Source organism: Thamnophis elegans, chromosome 3, assembly GCF_009769535.1.
Source record: "Thamnophis elegans isolate rThaEle1 chromosome 3, rThaEle1.pri, whole genome shotgun sequence".
NCBI classification, from domain to species: Eukaryota; Metazoa; Chordata; class Lepidosauria; order Squamata; family Colubridae; genus Thamnophis; species Thamnophis elegans.
Genome location: NC_045543.1, coordinates 131,063,025 through 131,080,765, shown reverse-complemented (window position 1 = coordinate 131,080,765; position 17,741 = coordinate 131,063,025). Strand labels below are relative to the sequence as shown.

Genomic DNA, 17,741 nt, shown 5'->3' with positions numbered 1-17,741 from the left:
GCTCATCTACTGTTGTTTCCTTAGTGACTTCATTTTTAAAAGTCAAGAGCAATTATAAATAAAATGTTAGCACATGGATAGGACAACTAGGGAATATTAGGGCTGTAAACTAGACAGGAAAATAAAAAAACAACAACCCATAAACAATGCAGTAGCAAGCTCTTTGATAACATTGACAAGAGAACTGTATGTAAGTGTCCATAAATCAATACAAATTAAGACTGACTCAAAGAAAACTTAAATAAATTACCAAGTTATATAAAAACATATTCCATTTACTTAAAAATAAGTGTTGAATACTACTGGGTAAAACATTGATTTTCAGCTCAAATTATATTGTTGGCTTGTTTATCTTCAAAAAGTTCTTAATTCACAACATTAAATTACCTGTGCACTTGAAGTAATGTCTTCTCTTTGTTGATCTGTCATTAAAGCCAGGGTATCAAAAGGATCTTTTTCACAAGGATCAAGAAGTCCAGGACCACCTACAAGAAACCGGATATACCAGAAATATTATTTCATCCTTACTAAAATCTAAAAAAAGAATATGTTAAAGAGTCACTTTGGATAGTGAGAAAAACAGTATAAATTTAATAAATAATCAGCAAAACTAATTATCAAGAAAATACTGATTTTGGTTATCAATCAACTTGCCTTTTAGAATAATTCCTGAAGATATACACTCAAATACTCTTCTCAATGCATCTCCAGGGCTTTGTGGTCCAGTAGCACTGCTAATTGCCTTTTCTACTAATAATTCCATTGCCTAAATAAATAAGCAAAAATAAGCCACTGCCTACATTTTCATTTAAATCATTTTGGTTTAGTACACCAGAGTTCAGTGATCACATTCCATCCATGGCTAAACTATGGTACCAACTATATCAAGAAACTTGCTTGAGAAAAGATACCGTATTTTTTGGAGTATAAGACGCACCAAGGTTTTGAAGAGGCAAATTTTAAAAGTAGGTAGGTAGATAGAGTAGGTAGGTAGGTAGGTAGATGTTTCCAGGTGTATTTATCCATGTACTGGAGAAGGAAATCTCTGACAATCTGCAGCACCTAAGACTTAGTTTCTGCTGGCACAGCACTTGATCAATGTAATTCTCATCAATCAGTTAAAGAGCTTTCCAAAAGGGAAAAAAAGTTTTTTCACTCTGCAAACCTTCCAAAAACGGCTCGTTTTTCGTGAAAATGGGCCCGTTCGCCCCCAAAAGGGATGAATAGTTTTGGGGGGGCTTGCAGAGTGCTCGGGAGGGGGGGGGGGCAAAAACAAGCAAAAAATGGTGCATTTTTTGTGAAAATGGTCCCATTTTTTGTCAAAAGAAAATGCATGCACAGCCTTATGGAGTCTTATAGAGTGCTGCTGGGGGTTGGGGGAAGCCAAGAACGGGCCGTTTTTTGCTTATTTCTGCACTCCTCAGCCCCTAGGAGCTCTCTGAAAGCCTTCATAAGGGTATGCACGGCCATTTTGGTGAAGGGGACGGGGCTTCAGGAAGCAAAAAAATGCTGTATTCGGTGTATAAGACACACCCAGATTTTCAGCCTCTTTTTTGAGGAAAAAAGGTGTGTCTTCCACTCCGAAAAATACGGTAAGTAAAAAGAAAGCCTCTGTGAGAGACCAACAGAGTGAACAGTGATGATAGTATGATCTGGAAAAATGTGGTGGAATCTCCAGCTAGATCGGAGGGTGTGTGTGAGCATAGAGTTCCTGTGCTGCAAAATGCAGCATGTCCCCCAGAATCTTTGAAGCTTTAGCTGACTGTTCACAAGGGAATGGCAGCCTGGTTAAATTATTGTAACATAGGTAACGTGTGTTCTGCTTGAGACTATTCCTTAGTGGTGCTGGTTGTTTGCATTTGACAGAAAGACTCTGCTATTGCTTGAGAGGGTATTTGGATGATTCTACTTAGCATTCTAAACTTATGAAAACTTTTAGTAACTAATGTCCTAGTATATATTATGAATGTGCGGAATACAAGCAAAATGCTTTGGCTGAATTTTAGGAATTGGGAATTATCTTTAATGCTCCTTCTAACAAATTTATTCAACAAAAATGAATATATCAACTTTAGTTCATGGACAGGTAAAGTTCAAATGGCTGGTTTGTGAAGAATGCTGCAAATACTGCTGTCTTCCTTGCAGAATGTACTATAAGATGCCTTATAGTACTTACTTTATAAGAAAGCCTTGTACATCAAATGTCTTAACATCACCACAAAGATAATGCTGAATAAAGGAAACATATCTAGCCTGCAAGGCTTGCTGGGTCATTTATGAATAAGTCTTATGATACAAGCCAGATATTCATGATTTTTCAGAAGGAAGTTAGCAATTGAATGGTGTAGAGCCTGGGTCATAGAATTATAGTATCCCTCTGAAAAACCAACTTGTGCCCTCTAATTGAATGGAACTAATAGTTCTAAAATCCTCTTAAAAAAGGCAACTCCTACCAGAAAAAGAATCTTCTTGAAAAACAAACATGGGGAAGACATTTTACAAACTGAAATACAGGTAGTCCTTGAGTTACAACCAAAATTAAATAGTCAAATGCCAGTGATTTATCATCTTGCAGTTCTTATACTGAAGCTGAGGGGAATCCACCCAATTTCCAGAATATCTACCAAATCATCTCTTGGATGAGATTATTAAAATCAGTATTCCAAACTTCCTTTAAGCCATATGGTGGATTTTCTATCTGATTGCAATATAACCTACACATATTTGAGATTGTTGCTTTTGGTTGTTCTAAGTAGTGAAATATTAGAATTTTGATATTACTGTAACTGAAGGTCTAATATTTCTATTGCTCAAGAGATTTGACTTGATACCAAAAGACCCATGGTAATTTATCACTCATTTATTGCTTTATCTTATCTTTATTAAATTTTTATATATTTCATTTTAGCCATCCATGATCATCCTGATTTATGTATGTTATCAAAGGAGTTAACATAATAGATACGTAGATAATGAATCTTCACTTTAATAGCCTTCTGAGGAAAGCTGTGCCTGTGTTAGAATTGAATGTCTATTAAATAGCAATGGGATTTTACAGGTGCATAAAGAGTCACTTATATAATGAACATAAAAAGTAAAGACATTGTTCAAACTATCTGCCATACAATGAACTTCATCTTGCTTTTGGCAAAGTACGTATTGCTGGAAATTCAGTTTTGTTTTATTTTTAATTTAAAGCCCACTAAATCAAGGTCAATAAAATCAAGGGTCTATTGTAATGTAGCTTCTGAAAAAAATCAACAAGGCCCGAGAAACTAAATAATGCCTCTTATAGGAAATATACCAATGCAAATATGATACATAAGTTGTGATAATAGCTCATGGTTTTAAAATACTACTTACCCAGCTTGGAAAGTCAGACCAAGTTGGCACTCGCTGACAGAGGTCACGAAGAATACGTATGATAATGACACAGGACTGCAGACCATTAGCTCTAGCCTTGAGAGCAACACAAAATCAAGTTAATCAATCCCAGCAGCAGTAGAAAAAGAGGCCTCTTAGAAAAGCTAAAATGCCACTGTTCAATGGAAGCTCAAAAACAGAAAATAAATAAGCCACTTGGAGACATTTCAGGAGCTGCCATTTACAGAAGCATTTTAGGCCATGGTTAGTAGCTTAACAAGTCAAGGTGCACAGGTTATATTACAAGTCTAATATGCCTTGAATTCCTGCACACTTTGACCTAAGATTTATTTGTAACAGTAAATACAATTACCTTCCTATAATAGAAATACAAAAAGTAAAGAGCTAACAAGTAGAGAGAATGAAAGGCTGTGGGAATCTGTTTGGTTTCTAGCTTGTGCCTTTGCTGAAGTGCAAAGTCACAGAACCAAATAGTTTCTCACCTTTCATTCCCTACACTTAATGAGCTTAAAAAAATAAAAAGTAAAAGTCTTACACCTAAAACACAAAGCTTTAAACACACATTCTGTTATTTAAAGCAAAGTTACTCTGCAGCCTTATGGAATACAGAACAGATACCAAACATACAATTCCCCCAGAGCGAGCCAAATATTCAACCTCGCTATCTGGTCAGAAAAACAAGTTGACATCAAATTGGCAAGAACTGAACAAACAGTTCTTCTGTACAAATCTTCAAAGATGATTTCCCCTTCCGCCCCACCGTCTAGCCATTTAATTTTATATAGGTGTACATATATTCACTATGGGCACCCTGGATTTCCCCCCCCCCCCTTTTTGGTGTAGTTAACATCCAACTGAACAACTGAACTACTCTCTCTCATAAGGCTACAAGAAGAAAGTAAAATGATGTTCCGAACCTGGAACCACTTAGCGTGGCGTAGAGCAGCCAGAGCGTCAAGGCATTTTTGCCTGTCCAAGACGTCCGGTGGGTCTTTCACCATACCCGAAGTTACATCTAAAATGGATTGAATTGGCAAAATGCAGTGAGGAATGGGTGTTTGACCAGGTGAGCAAGACAGTTCCTTAAAATAGCTTCCATGTCACACATGCCATTTATTTTGAAATCCCTGTCTCCAATGTCATCAGCAATATTCCTTAAACTGTGTATCATTTAGTCCAATATGAAAAATAATCAAGAGCATAACAAACTGTTAGCTCTCAATCTTGTCTTTTTTACACTCATCTACTAGTGAAAAACCATCTACTGGGAAAATGATTCTCCCCTAAAATTAACATGTTGAAGGAAGAATGGTTGGACACAGTGCACCAGCACGGGAAACACAAGACAGAAGAAACACAAAAATCCACTTGAATGAAGTAAAAGTTACAACAAACTGTGAGCAAAATCTATCTGGAAATTCTCCTGTGCAGGCTTCACTGAACTGAATGGGCATTTGTACAGACTTCCCATTCATTTTAATGAAACTTGTGCAGGAAACGTTCCCAGTGAATTGTGCCTTGTGTTTGTTGAGACAACTTAAAATGACCACATGCCATCTTGAAACAAATTCCCAGTTAAAAGTGAAATTCTCAAGTACTCCAAAGGTACTACAATATCTCACATTAAGTAAGGACAAAGTGTACTTATAGAACAATCAAGGCTATTTAATTTTATGGAGTTGAAAGAAATGTGAAGTACTGTACAAACATTTAAGCCAGGAGCATCTGTACATTTTCATATTTCTTACTCAGTTTTAGACTTAGAGTATTAAAGTGTATGCCATATATATCCATCCCAATTTCATTTAGAAAGATACCAAGAGAAAACTAGAAAGATTTAAGAGAAGAAAAAGGTGGGAAAAACCCGAAACCATGAACACCAAAAGTTCTATAGAAAAAAAAAATCTAGTCAAAACCTTAAAATGATTTTGCCAATTGTGTCTAAACATGTGGCAGGTATAATTTTATATCAATTTTAAGTAACTGTGATTTTGAAACTATAACTTAGCAACAGATTTTTATTTTTGCCAAACTTAGCTTGCTGTTACAATAAACATTTAATGTGCCACAAGACACAAATGAACATTAAAATGTAATCTAATGTAAGCAAACATACTTGTAACAGCAAATCAAACACTCAAAAACACAGCAAGGAAAGAATGTAAAGCCAAGGAATTAACAGATCAGGCTTGACAGTCATCATCAATGAAGACATGAAGAGAAACAGGTCAAGAGGAAATGTCAAGCTTGAAATTATGTCATACTTGATCTAGGTACAGAATATTTCAATTTTATAGAGAATGATGTGTCTGCGGAAATCCTTATGAATATTTTCCCATGAGATTTACTGGGTTTATATTCTGTCATTTACTGGCTATCTTTATACAAGTGAAGATTGATATCTACTAATCGGAGATTTAAAAGCAAGTGAAAGAAGGCATTAAGATGATAGATACTGTCAAGTGAAAGGCAAAAGAAATTTAAAGATAAAAGGAGCAACTGAGGCCAAAGTCATTATTATTATTTGGTAAGGTATTTTTAAGGTTTATAGCAATAAATATTGTCAATGTAGGCAGTGTATTCTACTTTATATAGCTTGTACTTTTGACTTCACTTACTTTATTGCTGAAGTCTTAAATAATTATTCTTAAATATTTAAAAAAGAACACTAGCATTTCCAACACTATGTAAATAAGTACAAATAATGTTTATTAATAATCATATATAATCAATGAGCAAGAGAAGATATATGATTCACCTCTATTAAAATTAGTGAACATCTTGCCATTGACCCCAGTGTAAGATAAATAATATCCCTCCATAAATCAGTTCTGAAACTTGGAGTCACCAAAAGATCCCAAAGCAGCTACAGAAATTGGGAAGACATCTAGGCTGGATATCCATAAAAGCAGCTTTCCTATTCGTGGATTTTTGCATCTGTTTTAAGATTCCAAATGGATTAACCCCTTAAATTCTAGTCCTTAATCAATGAATTACACATTAGCCATCATTTTTAAAGTGATTGCTTTTCCGTATTCTGTATATAAGGGGTTAATCTTTAGTAAGACATGCTGTGTCCACACTATTTCATTATTAAAATGTTAACAGGTAGGTCATGCTCTTTCAATTCCAGGTATGTATTAAGTATTACCCAGTCAACTATTTCAACACTAGTGTGAACACTGCGTAATTCCAGAGAGAAAGACAAGGACAAGAAGGAAAAAAAACCAACACAAAAGTAACAGTAAATGCTAGGACTATGCAACCAAACACCCTCATTGTTCAAATATGGCAGGTGTGACACTGAGCTTTAAAAACCTTGGTCAAAAATCCTTCCGATGTCTTGGTAGTAATCCCTGACAGGATTCAATTGTCTCTGCTAGAAGGCTTTGGATGGGGACTAACAAAGCTAAGGATAAAAAACAAACATAAAAACAGAAATATTTTGCTGAAGAAACACATTCCACAGCTGTTTCGAGCATTTTTAGTAATATATCCAGAGCAAATTCAGTAAAATTTACTGTTGAATGCACAAAACTGCAAAGCAAAATTCCTATATAATTAACAGTTTTGTGTTACCTTCTTCTTTCATCTCCCTCTTCAGTTTGTAACTGAATAGGATCACACAGGATTAAAGATATCATTTATCAAACAAGAATACATTGAAGTAAATATTTGACTCTTCCAACAAAGCCTTCCTTGTCACCTGAATTCAACTCCCAAAGCCAGCTAAATTCCATCAACCTTTTTAAGACACCGAGCATTAGCTGGAGTAAAAAAAAATATTTTGCAACAAATAAGCAACAATCTTTACTGACTCTTGTTTATTGCAAATCTGCTTTTAAGTATCATCATTTAGACATTTCAAACTTTTTTGCATATTTGTTTAAAGCTGCTCAGTGTCTTGAGGAAATTATTCAAAATAAAAGCTTTGCTTTCTTCAAGGTAATATTTAGCAAGTGAATAAACTTAGAATAGCAACTGTAATTCAAATCTGGATCAGATAAAAATAGAGCTTTGTTTTCTTTTAAGACAGAGAGCAATGTGTGCAGAATTCAAATGCTCTAGTGAAAAAAAAAACTTTAAATGGTGTTATTTTCATAAATAATGTTGGATGGTAATCTTTATATGCCACATGTGATTATATTTGCATACAACTATGAAAAATTCAACCCATGGCAATTAGGCAAACTTTTTTCTCTTTACATGTAATGTTTCTATTGCATATAAAGCATTCAATTAAAATGTACACTAATGTTCAGCCATTTTTTTCAAAGAAGCTTTTGGATAAAATTTTCTTAAATTATACTTTTAAAATGCATAATGTTATGAATTCATTCTATGGCTGCACATATGGAACTATCTCTGGCCTCTACCAAGAATATTAACCCAGTCAACAATGAAACTGTTTTTTTTAATGCTTATGGCTTTTTTTTACATTCCTAGACAATAATATAACTGTGAAAATGCTTATTTTTCAGATGTAAGAAAAAGAAAATAAAGTTCACTTTATCTGATCCAATACAGAGCCAACACATTGCAGACATTAAATTATCATGCTTTGCTGGCTTTAAAATATCTGTAGCTTTCAAAGGATAACAGAAGTGACCCTAAAGCAACGCTGCTGGCACAGTATGACTGCAGAGATTATAAATCCATACTGCTTTTCAAAGCTCCAGTATCTACTTTTCTGATCTCAGCTACCTCTTCGTACTATAAACACACTGCATGTGTACCGTTCGGTTAAAACACTCTGATCAACACCAGGAGCTCCATAAATGACACTCTAGATAAAAAAATCAACCTCAAAAAACTGGAAAAAAATACATACCTTGCTCCAAGCAAAGTCATAAGTGTTTTTAAATTAAAAATAAATTATGCAATTAGACATTAAATACAGCAACCCATATATTAGATAACAAGACTCATCTAAAGTCAGAGACACAATATGATTTCTAATGCAATTTCTTTTTACAGAAGAACATTTCTTCGTGATGGGCTTATAATACTTGCAACAAAATCTTTATTTTCTGAATATTTTTCCAGTAGAATTAAAAAAATAAATAAAATAAAAATAAATAACCTTTTCCAGAAATCTGAGGTTGTTAATTACAGTAAATAAAATAAGAATGAAGGTATTTTTAAAAATACACTCTTGCAAAAATTGCCCATAACTGAATTGAATGTGTATCACATGCCAGCATGTTGCCTTCCAGGACTTAATGCAATCTTAGAATAGCATTAATTAAAATTGAAAATAAAAATCTTTTAACAGATTTCGAACCTCCATCCCTCATGTTCTCTTCCCGAATCACTGGTGATGTCAAAGTTATCGTCACTTGCATTTTTGGTTCCACGCATGAATTCAAAATGATTGCTGCTTCTTGTACAGCACATTTTATTTCATATTTCTCAGGGCTGATTACCTACAGGAAGGAAAAACATTAATACTTTTTCATAAATTAAAAGTACTGTTCCCCCCCCTCTTTGATTTATTGCTTGATTTTATGTTGTATGCCGCTGAGTCACATCATTTGAATGGGATAGTCTTACAAATAACAATCTAACATAAAATAAACACAAACACAATGAACATCTGTAAAATTCAGTGCTTAGGGAAGTTAGTTTATTTTATAATATATTCTATATCACACACACGCACACAAAAGTGGGAAATGTTTGTTGGTTTTTGTACTGTTGATATAATAATTAGTAATTAATTTTGAAGCCACCCAGAGTTACCATGTATGAGTTGGGCAGCCATATAAATGTGTTTAGTAAATAATACACCCCTCTCCTCGAGACTGTTCTATGGCTTCCAGTGCACTAGAATTCAGTGACTTGAACCCTAAGTTCTGTATAGGATCCAAGTGCCTGTGATGTACAAAACGGTACCCCAACCTGGGGTCCTTCAGCTGATATATACGGGAGTTAAAATAAGAAAATACTTGGAAAGCACCCAGCTGGAAGAGATAGTCTGTTGTATTTTATTGCTATGTTTCCTCTATTATCATCTATCTAAAACACACACACAAACAAACACACACTTACTATATATAGTCAAGCCCATACAAGTGGGCAAGATCAAGGAAGCGAGGATTATATAGATTTCAGTAAGCTGCTGTATATTTTATCCTAGTCTTAACGAGTATTTCCAACTTTCATTTATAGTAAATTAATTAAAGAAGAATTGCTTTGAATGATTAAAATGTTTTTTCTCAGCTTTCTTTCCACCTTGGGCTAAACTGCTATTTATGACATAAGCTGTTAAATGTCTTGCCTGTTATTTCATGATTGTTTACAATGATTCTCTTCTCCATTCCTTTTACAGGCCCCCAACAATCTCTCACATATTTAATTTATTTATTTGATTTATATAGCCACCCACCTCACATATGTGACTGGGCAGATAACAAAATAGATAAAAATGAACAGGATACATAATATAAAATAAAAACACAGGGCAGCTAAGCTTCATAAAATAACCAACAAGGAAGTCAAGAGACGGACTCACTCCATTATGCTTCTGAGTATGGTTCCAGACCAGAGCACAAAACCAAATTTTGGGGGCTTTGCAAAAGACCAACTAATCTAATCTCACGCAGAATAATATTTCACAGGGTGGGCAGAAAAAGCCCTCATAGGTTCCACCAGCCAGCATTCCTTAGCTGACAGCAATTATGTGTCAGCTAATTACCTAGCCTACCTAGTGCACCTGAGTGTTATTAGCCTGAGGTGGCTGCTGTTGGGTAGGGGAGATTTGCCTGATCAACTTACAACCTTCTCTACTAGCTTCGCTATTGATTTTCCTTGTGGAAAGCTGAAATGAAAATTGTGATGTCTCCTGTGGATGATGGCTCATTCACGTCTTCCTCAGAGGCCTTGGGGAAGAATGAGAGCATTCTTGGCACGTCTGGTATTGCTGACCCTGAGCTGTCGGCTGAATATGCCTCGGCTGGGGAAAACTTGTAGCCCAATGAGGAAGGGGGAGGGGAGCTGCCGGCCTTGGTAGTGACCTCAGTGGAGGCCCCTACCCTTGGAGGGGATTTTAAGCTGTTTGTTTTGGTAATCTATCCAGCCAAAACCTTTATTTTCAAGACTGTTTTGGTTTGGCCATTTGTTTCGCTTTTGGTTATCAATTTGGTCATGAGCCAATTACTGTGCTAGGTTTGCTGCTGGGGGTTAGCTGAAAACCTGAAATGGAACTGTTGAGGGAAATGACTGAATAAAGCTCTCTACACCAACCCTGAAGTGTGGGTGAGTGAGGGCAGCACAGAAATTTGCAAATGGGGATAACATGACAGTGGGATCTTTGTAAATGCTGCTGGTTACCAAGCACGCAAATTGTAATAGGAATAGCATACACACTTATACACTGCTTCAGTGTGCTTTACAGCCCTCTCTAAGTGGTTTAGAGTCAGTATAATGCCCCCAATAATCTGGGTCCGCATTTTACTGACTACAGAAGGATAGACGGCTGAGTCAACCTTGAGCCAGTGAGAATCAAACTGCTGGCAGAATTAGCTTGCAATACTGCATTCTAATCACTTCGCCACCACAGCAATCACACGGTCATAGGTATGGTGTAACAGCCAGAACTGAGGACCATTTATAAGTACTGTTTGTCAGCATCACATCCATGTTAAACACTCAGTTAACAAGGACTACCTCTAGCTTGACTAAAAATCCTGACACTGTAATACATTGTGTTCAATTGTTAAAAATTTCCTGTTTCTCATGTTTGTAAAGCAGTAATACAAACTTATATTTAAACTTATTTAAAGGTTTATCATACATTTGCTTCAAATATATACACTGAAATATATTCACTATATTAAACATATAATTGTTAATAAAATATGGAGTAAACAATTCCCTTTAATTCTCAACATGGGTACTTATAATCTTCGAGCATATAGCATTACTTCAAAATAAGATACTTATGGATATTAAATTATAAATTACAAAAAAAAATCTTTTCCCACGACCTATGAAATGTTGAAGATAGGCTTCTCACTGGAGATGGAAAGATGGAGGAAAAATTAGATATTAGGCAACGTGGCTATTGGTCTTAAGACCCTATATATTTATAGTATAATGGAAAGAAGATGATCACTTCAAGGTTAAAAAACTCTCCCGAAGTATATGTCTTCTCATTCAAAAGCAGAGTGAAAGGAAATTGAAAAACACTTTCCAGTTGCCACTTTCTAGAACTTTGGATTATTCGTAGCCCCCACTCCAACAAATACTACAGATCTCGCTGGACATAGCCTTTGTTCTGCTATAATAGCTTCTGTTTGAAAATTAGCTCATAATTAATTTACCTGCTTTAAAATAAATGAAAGGGATTTCATTTACTGTCACAATCTTCAATCTTTATAAATGTGCAAACCAAAGTTAACACCATACATACGGCAAGTTGTTTCGGTAGACTTTCACCAATGCGACTCAATAAACTTTTAGTTGGTTTCTCAGCACAGAGCAAGACAAGGTTGACATTTCGGTCCCCCCGAAGAAGCAAACCTTTAGCCAATACTCCTACTCGCAGGACCCCTTTCAAAGCTCTGTAAAAAAAATTAAATGTAAATCTATTGAGTTAATCCATCTTAAATTGCTATCATCCTAAATATTTAATGTTAATTATTTTTTGCTTTCAATTTGTTATTTCTTTCAATTCATGCTTAAAAATATTATACAATATTTTTCTTTCCAGTTGGCATGCTGATGAAATTTAGCCCTGTGAAAGCAACAACTCCCTTTTGAAATTATTCATATTTTTGGATGTTATTATATTGCATTGCAGTAAATGCCATAATTTAACTATATGCTATATGAAACAATCTTTATTTTTCTGATGCAAAAAGCTTAACTTTGGAACTAAGAGGAATCAATCAATAAAGAGATGAGTGACAAGGTAGGTATTTTTGGCATTGTTCTTCTACATTAGCCCAATGACAAAACATCGAACAAGGAAAAGTATACCAAACTGTTTTTAAATTGCAAGTGTTTACTGCACTGGGATAACTTTTTATCTGATCAAGAAGAAAACCGCAGATGAGGGGCAAGGAGGTCCTTCCTGGTGGTTTGTGCAAGAAAAAAACCTGTTCCATTAGCATTAGTCCTGGCGTTATCACAGCAACTGGAACAGGAATTTCTGTTGCTAAGTGATGAGGTTGTAAAGCATGTCACATGACCACATTGTTTAGCTCCAGCATGTCCTTGCAGCTGTTAACCCCTGGGACCCAGATATAAGCATTTAGCATGTCAGCCCTCCCAGGTAAACCAGGCAGGAAACATGACTAGATGAGCTAATTCCACCATATTGTAGGGTTACATTAATAGAAAGTTGTAAGTCTGAAGGTAACACTTTCCCATCATCATTTTAAACTGCTTGGTCAATTAGGGCAGATGCTTCCTAAAATTTTTTGTCTGACCATTAAGCCACTGTGGCTCAATCCCATCTGATTATTTCAGAGGCAGCATCTATTCCCCTTGTCACCCAAGGTCATCCACACTTAGTCATTATACAGGAAGAAGTCCCAGACAAAAAGAGTGATAGGCAATTTGGTGCATGGGTGGGTGGAGTGCTGTGGACAGGAGATTGGTGTGTGTGTGTGTGTGTACACACCACAGGGTGATCAGGGGTACTACAAATAAGCACTATGGAAGATGGACAGGTGAAAAAACAGCAAGATAGACTGCAATTTCCAACTTCCTCCTAACTTCCCCATTGACTTTGCTTGAGGAAAGCTGGCAGGGAACACTGGTTGTAGTTATAAGTCTGGCAATTTCTATCTGGATTGTGCTCATTTGAGTGTAGTTGATGCTGCAACAGCTGAAACTTCATAGTTCAGCCATAATTCCTCTTTAGTCAGTGTTGTCATAATTTTGAATGGTCGCTGAATGAAGAAGAACCCTAACCTACACTCTGACCACAGAAGCCAAGATGTTTAGGCATAGGCCTTGGAATTAATAGTAAATAAGAATCAGGACAATAACCTCAGAAGAAGAAGACAGGAATTCTGAACAATGTTGTGATCTCAAGTACAAATGTGGTTCTATTTTATATTATCTGCTATGCCTAACATGGCTGATAGTAGCTTTCAAAATAAAAGAAATGAGATATAACTGAATGATTAAGAAAAAACAGACCTGTCTTTATTGCCTTCTTTTTTATCATCTCCTTCCTTTGTCTTGTTTTTCTCAGTATCAGTCATGTTATCTGATACAAGTTTCAAAGCACGTTCAGTGATAGAAACTATCTTTTGGACTGCCTGGAGTTCCTCCTCAGTTGGATAGATAGCTGCATGTTTGGTCATCACGTAACGGTCATCAGAGGAGTCAGGTCGACGTAATGGCTACAAAGAGAAGTTAATTCTTAAGTTCAGTTAGTTTTCCAAATAGTTGTGCTACAAACCACATCACTGACATAAAAGATGAATTCAATGTTAGCCAAGCTGCAATGTGCATTCTGAATCTCCATCTCTTCCATGTTTGTGGTAGAATGAAGGAAACAGAGTTTTGACTAATGAACCATTATAATCAAATTATCAAACTAGCAAATATGATGTCTGTTACAGATATTGTATAACCAATTACTCTGACCACAATGAGGCACATTATTGATTTCATTAGAAGTGCATAGAGAGAAGTTATTCTAAGGGATTAAAACTCTTTCAGCATTGAACTCCTGGATCTTTGCACCTAAATGCCTATTCAATGCATCAGCTAAATGAGCTATCCATATCCTGGAACTCAGCTGTGGAAAAATGTAACATCTGTCTCTTTGGACAGTCTGAGGAAAGGTAGATTGTATATAGCATTCTGATAGCTGCATATACAAGCAATTTAAATGGTTGCAGCAAGCTACGAAACTTCCTTGGTATGTTCTCATGAGGCACTATTACATAACAATGCTTCTTTGCTAAAATAAGTCTTCATGTAACATTTGGTCAAAGATCTTCCAATAAGAAATCTTAAAACAAATGAAGGACAGTCATACAAAGAGTTAGTATCAAACATGTTAAGTTTTAAGTAAATAAACACTCACAGCTGGTCCCTGTGGCTGTGGTGGCATTCCTGGTCTAACACCAAGTAGTCCAAGAGGGCCTGGAGGACCATGAGGATATCCTCCATCAGGTATTCTACGACGATCGTCCCAGTGATGCTGCTCATCTTCCATCCTCCTCCAGTACATGTCTTCCTCATAGCGTCTGAAGGATACAAACCAAATAGTAATATATCAACTGTATATCAATGTGTGTATACACACCTAACTATGAAGGATCCTTTCCGTTTGAAAAGAGATTCTTATCAGTTCAATATGGTCCATTAAGGACTACTTCACCCCTCAAAAAATATATGTTCAAATGAGTATAAATCATTATAAGCTAGCTGGGAAATTACCTCATTTCCATTCGCCATCGTTCTTCTTCTTCACGCCTTCTCCAATATTCTTCTTTCTGCATTTGCTTTCTCATCTTTTCTTCTTGAATCTTTCTTGCCCGGATGCTAGGTTTCACTTCTACTTGTAAGTCTGGATTTACTTTTTTCTGTTTTAAATGTGAAGATTTTGAATACATTTACCCAAGACTATTTTGTTTTTGTGCATAGAGTGATAGATACAATTCAATATACGGTTCCAACAATTAATCAGTGAAACAACTTCCCTCCAGAAGTTATGAATGCCCCAACACTGGAAGTCTTTAAGAAGATGTTGGATAGCCATTTGTCTGAAACAGTAGAGAGTTTCCTGCCTAGGCAGGGTGTTGGACTAGAAGGTATCTCCCAACTCTGCTATTGTATTAATATGGTGTACCATCCTACCTACGTTTGTGGCTTTAGAGTAAAAAGAAAAAAGCTTATTCTAAATCCTCTTTATTCTATATAGTGCAATATGCCATATTTTGAATGTATTTCATTAAAATAATCCCACTCAAAATGTTCTAATGGGGCTATTTTGTTTTAAGCTTATATGAAAAGTTTTATTGTTTTGTTCTGAGTATGCCCTAGAATGAAGGGTTTATATATTAGAAATAAAAATCTTTCTAAAAAAATAGCAATAAAGAATGTTTAGAATTATTTTTGAATGAATTACATTTCATGATTAAATAATTTCTTCTTAGATGCTGCCCACCCTCCTGTCTTTCAGAACTATTGGTATCTCACTATAATAATCTTTTGTTAAAAAGTAAACACTGAATATGCATCAGTTTGTAATGATAGCAAGTATTTGAAACAAAGGATGCTATTTCAAATTGCTGATTCTAAAGTCTATGTCTATTTGTATGAAGTCTTACAATACGCAGCAAAACATATTTTCAATAAACATGCATATGTTCTGAAAACATAATACAAATCATCTCTATTATTTAAGGCTTCTGCAATTCCTATATTTTTTATAATCTCCATAACAGACAAAAGTAGACTTTCACCTTATATTGTAACCGATGACGCCTTCCTTTTAAATGCATCTCTTTAGCATTAGGATCATTAAAGCTACATTCACAAAGCTTGCAGTGGAAACGAATCACTTTTCCCTCATCATTCCGAACCTTTGCAAGAAAGAAAATGTAGTTATCAGCTACAGCTACTTCTTATCATGTGGTAACAACCCTGAATAAAACATTTTCAAGGTAACAACTTAGTTCAAGGCCCCCTACTAGCCCAGAAGGGAGAAATCTATCAACACAAAACTGTCTTCCTCTGCAAAATATAAAAGCATTTCTACTTTTTTATCAGTCTGTTTAATAATATACATCAATCTTCAGTCAGCTGGATGATATAGGCCCGTGATGGCGAACCTATGTCATGCGTGCCACAGGTGTCAGGGCACGCAAGGGTTGTCAGGGCATGCGAGGGTTGTCCTGTCAGCTGGCCAACGCGCATCCACGTGCTAGCCAGCTGACTTGGGCCTTCTTTTCAGGCCATTTTTCTCCCTCCGTAGGTTTCCCTGAAGCCTCTGGAGTGTGAAAAATTGGCCCTATGGCCAAACTGGAAGTTCAGGAACATACTTCCAGTTTGCTCGTAGGGTCGGTTTTAGCCATCCGGAGCCTTCAGAGAAGCCTCCTGAAGGCAAAAAACGACCCTACGAGCAAACCAGGTGACTTCCGGTTTGCTCGTAGAGCCGGTTTTAGCCCTTCGGAGCATTCAAGAGCCTTTAGGAGGCTTCCCTGAAGGCTCCAGAGGACGAGAAACGGCCCTATGGACAAACCAGAAGTCACTTCCAGTTTGCTCATAGGGTCATTTTTGCCCTCCGGAGCCTTCAGGGAAGCTCCTGAAGACCCCAGAGGACAAAAAACGGCTCTATAGATAAACCAGAAGTCACTTCCGGTTTGCTTGTAGGGCTGGTTTTTTTCGTGCTCCGGAGGCTTCAGCTCCTGAAGGCCTCCGGGGGTGGGGAGAGGCTGTTTGCACCCTCCCTTGGCTCCTATAAAGCCTCTGGAGCCTGGGAGGGCGAAAAAAGCATGCCCATAACTTGGGGGAGTGCTGGTTTGCACGCATGCACGCTGGGGTTGTGCACATAGCATTATGGGTGTGGCACACCTCCCCACGACCCCCCCCCCTGTGCTCCCTCCGCTTTTGGCATGCGAGCCAAAAAAAGGTTCACCATCATTGATATAGGCCCAGTAGCACTTTCCAGGTAAGGCTCTTCTAAGATGTTATAGATTTTGTTGCTTTTAAAGGCAGAATTCAATGTAAATTATCCAGAGTCATATTTTCAAAAAATATAGAAATAACATGGAGGAGCCAATGTCACGACGAGATGGTTGTGTGGTCTCAATGCTCTGAGACCACAGCCAACACTTTTGCCACTCAAAAAACCAAAGTGGAAAATGAATATAAAAAGACTAAACCTGCTGATATCTATGGTAATTGGTTTGTTCCTGAAAATGGAAAGAATGGAATACAGAAAGAGGAATTAAATGGAGAGGAAATTTATTTCAAAGGTCCAGATATAGAAGAAGATAAAATTAAAGAACCTATGGACTTAAAAGAAAGAAATTCCATTAGCAAAAGTATTAATAACTGCTGACAATCAAAGACAAACTGAATAAGGAAACAGAAAGAGGGCATCAAGATTATATGAGAGATATTATAAGCAAGGAGTTGCTAAGAGAAGTCCATACAAAGCTGATCAAGAAGATGATTAGAGGATTGGTACTACAAATGGCAGAAGATATGAGATTGTTTTGTTATTGGAAAGATACAGGTTGATAGATGGAAGAATATAACTTAAAACTAGTTAAACTTAGTGAAATCTAGTGATAATAGATATAGTTAAATAAATAATTGATAACGATAATAATGTATACAATGTGTGTTATGATAAGTAATAATTGGATATGAATATTGAA

General features: G+C 36.2%; 1 protein-coding gene across 2 annotated transcripts in view; it reads right to left on the bottom strand.

Moving 5' to 3' along the window:
* Window positions 1-17,741, bottom strand: part of ZFR (zinc finger RNA binding protein) — a 43,723-nt gene that overhangs the window by 3,699 nt on the left and 22,283 nt on the right. For both annotated transcript variants that reach the window (XM_032214716.1, XM_032214717.1), the window contains exons 10-19: window positions 15,819-15,938; window positions 14,791-14,936; window positions 14,435-14,597; window positions 13,537-13,742; window positions 11,798-11,948; window positions 8,669-8,810; window positions 4,302-4,399; window positions 3,364-3,459; window positions 655-766; window positions 388-485 (exon numbers count right to left, since the gene is read on the bottom strand). In XM_032214716.1, coding sequence (XP_032070607.1) covers window positions 388-485; window positions 655-766; window positions 3,364-3,459; window positions 4,302-4,399; window positions 8,669-8,810; window positions 11,798-11,948; window positions 13,537-13,742; window positions 14,435-14,597; window positions 14,791-14,936; window positions 15,819-15,938 — 1,332 coding nt within the window. The remainder of the gene's footprint in view (window positions 1-387; window positions 486-654; window positions 767-3,363; window positions 3,460-4,301; window positions 4,400-8,668; window positions 8,811-11,797; window positions 11,949-13,536; window positions 13,743-14,434; window positions 14,598-14,790; window positions 14,937-15,818; window positions 15,939-17,741) is intronic.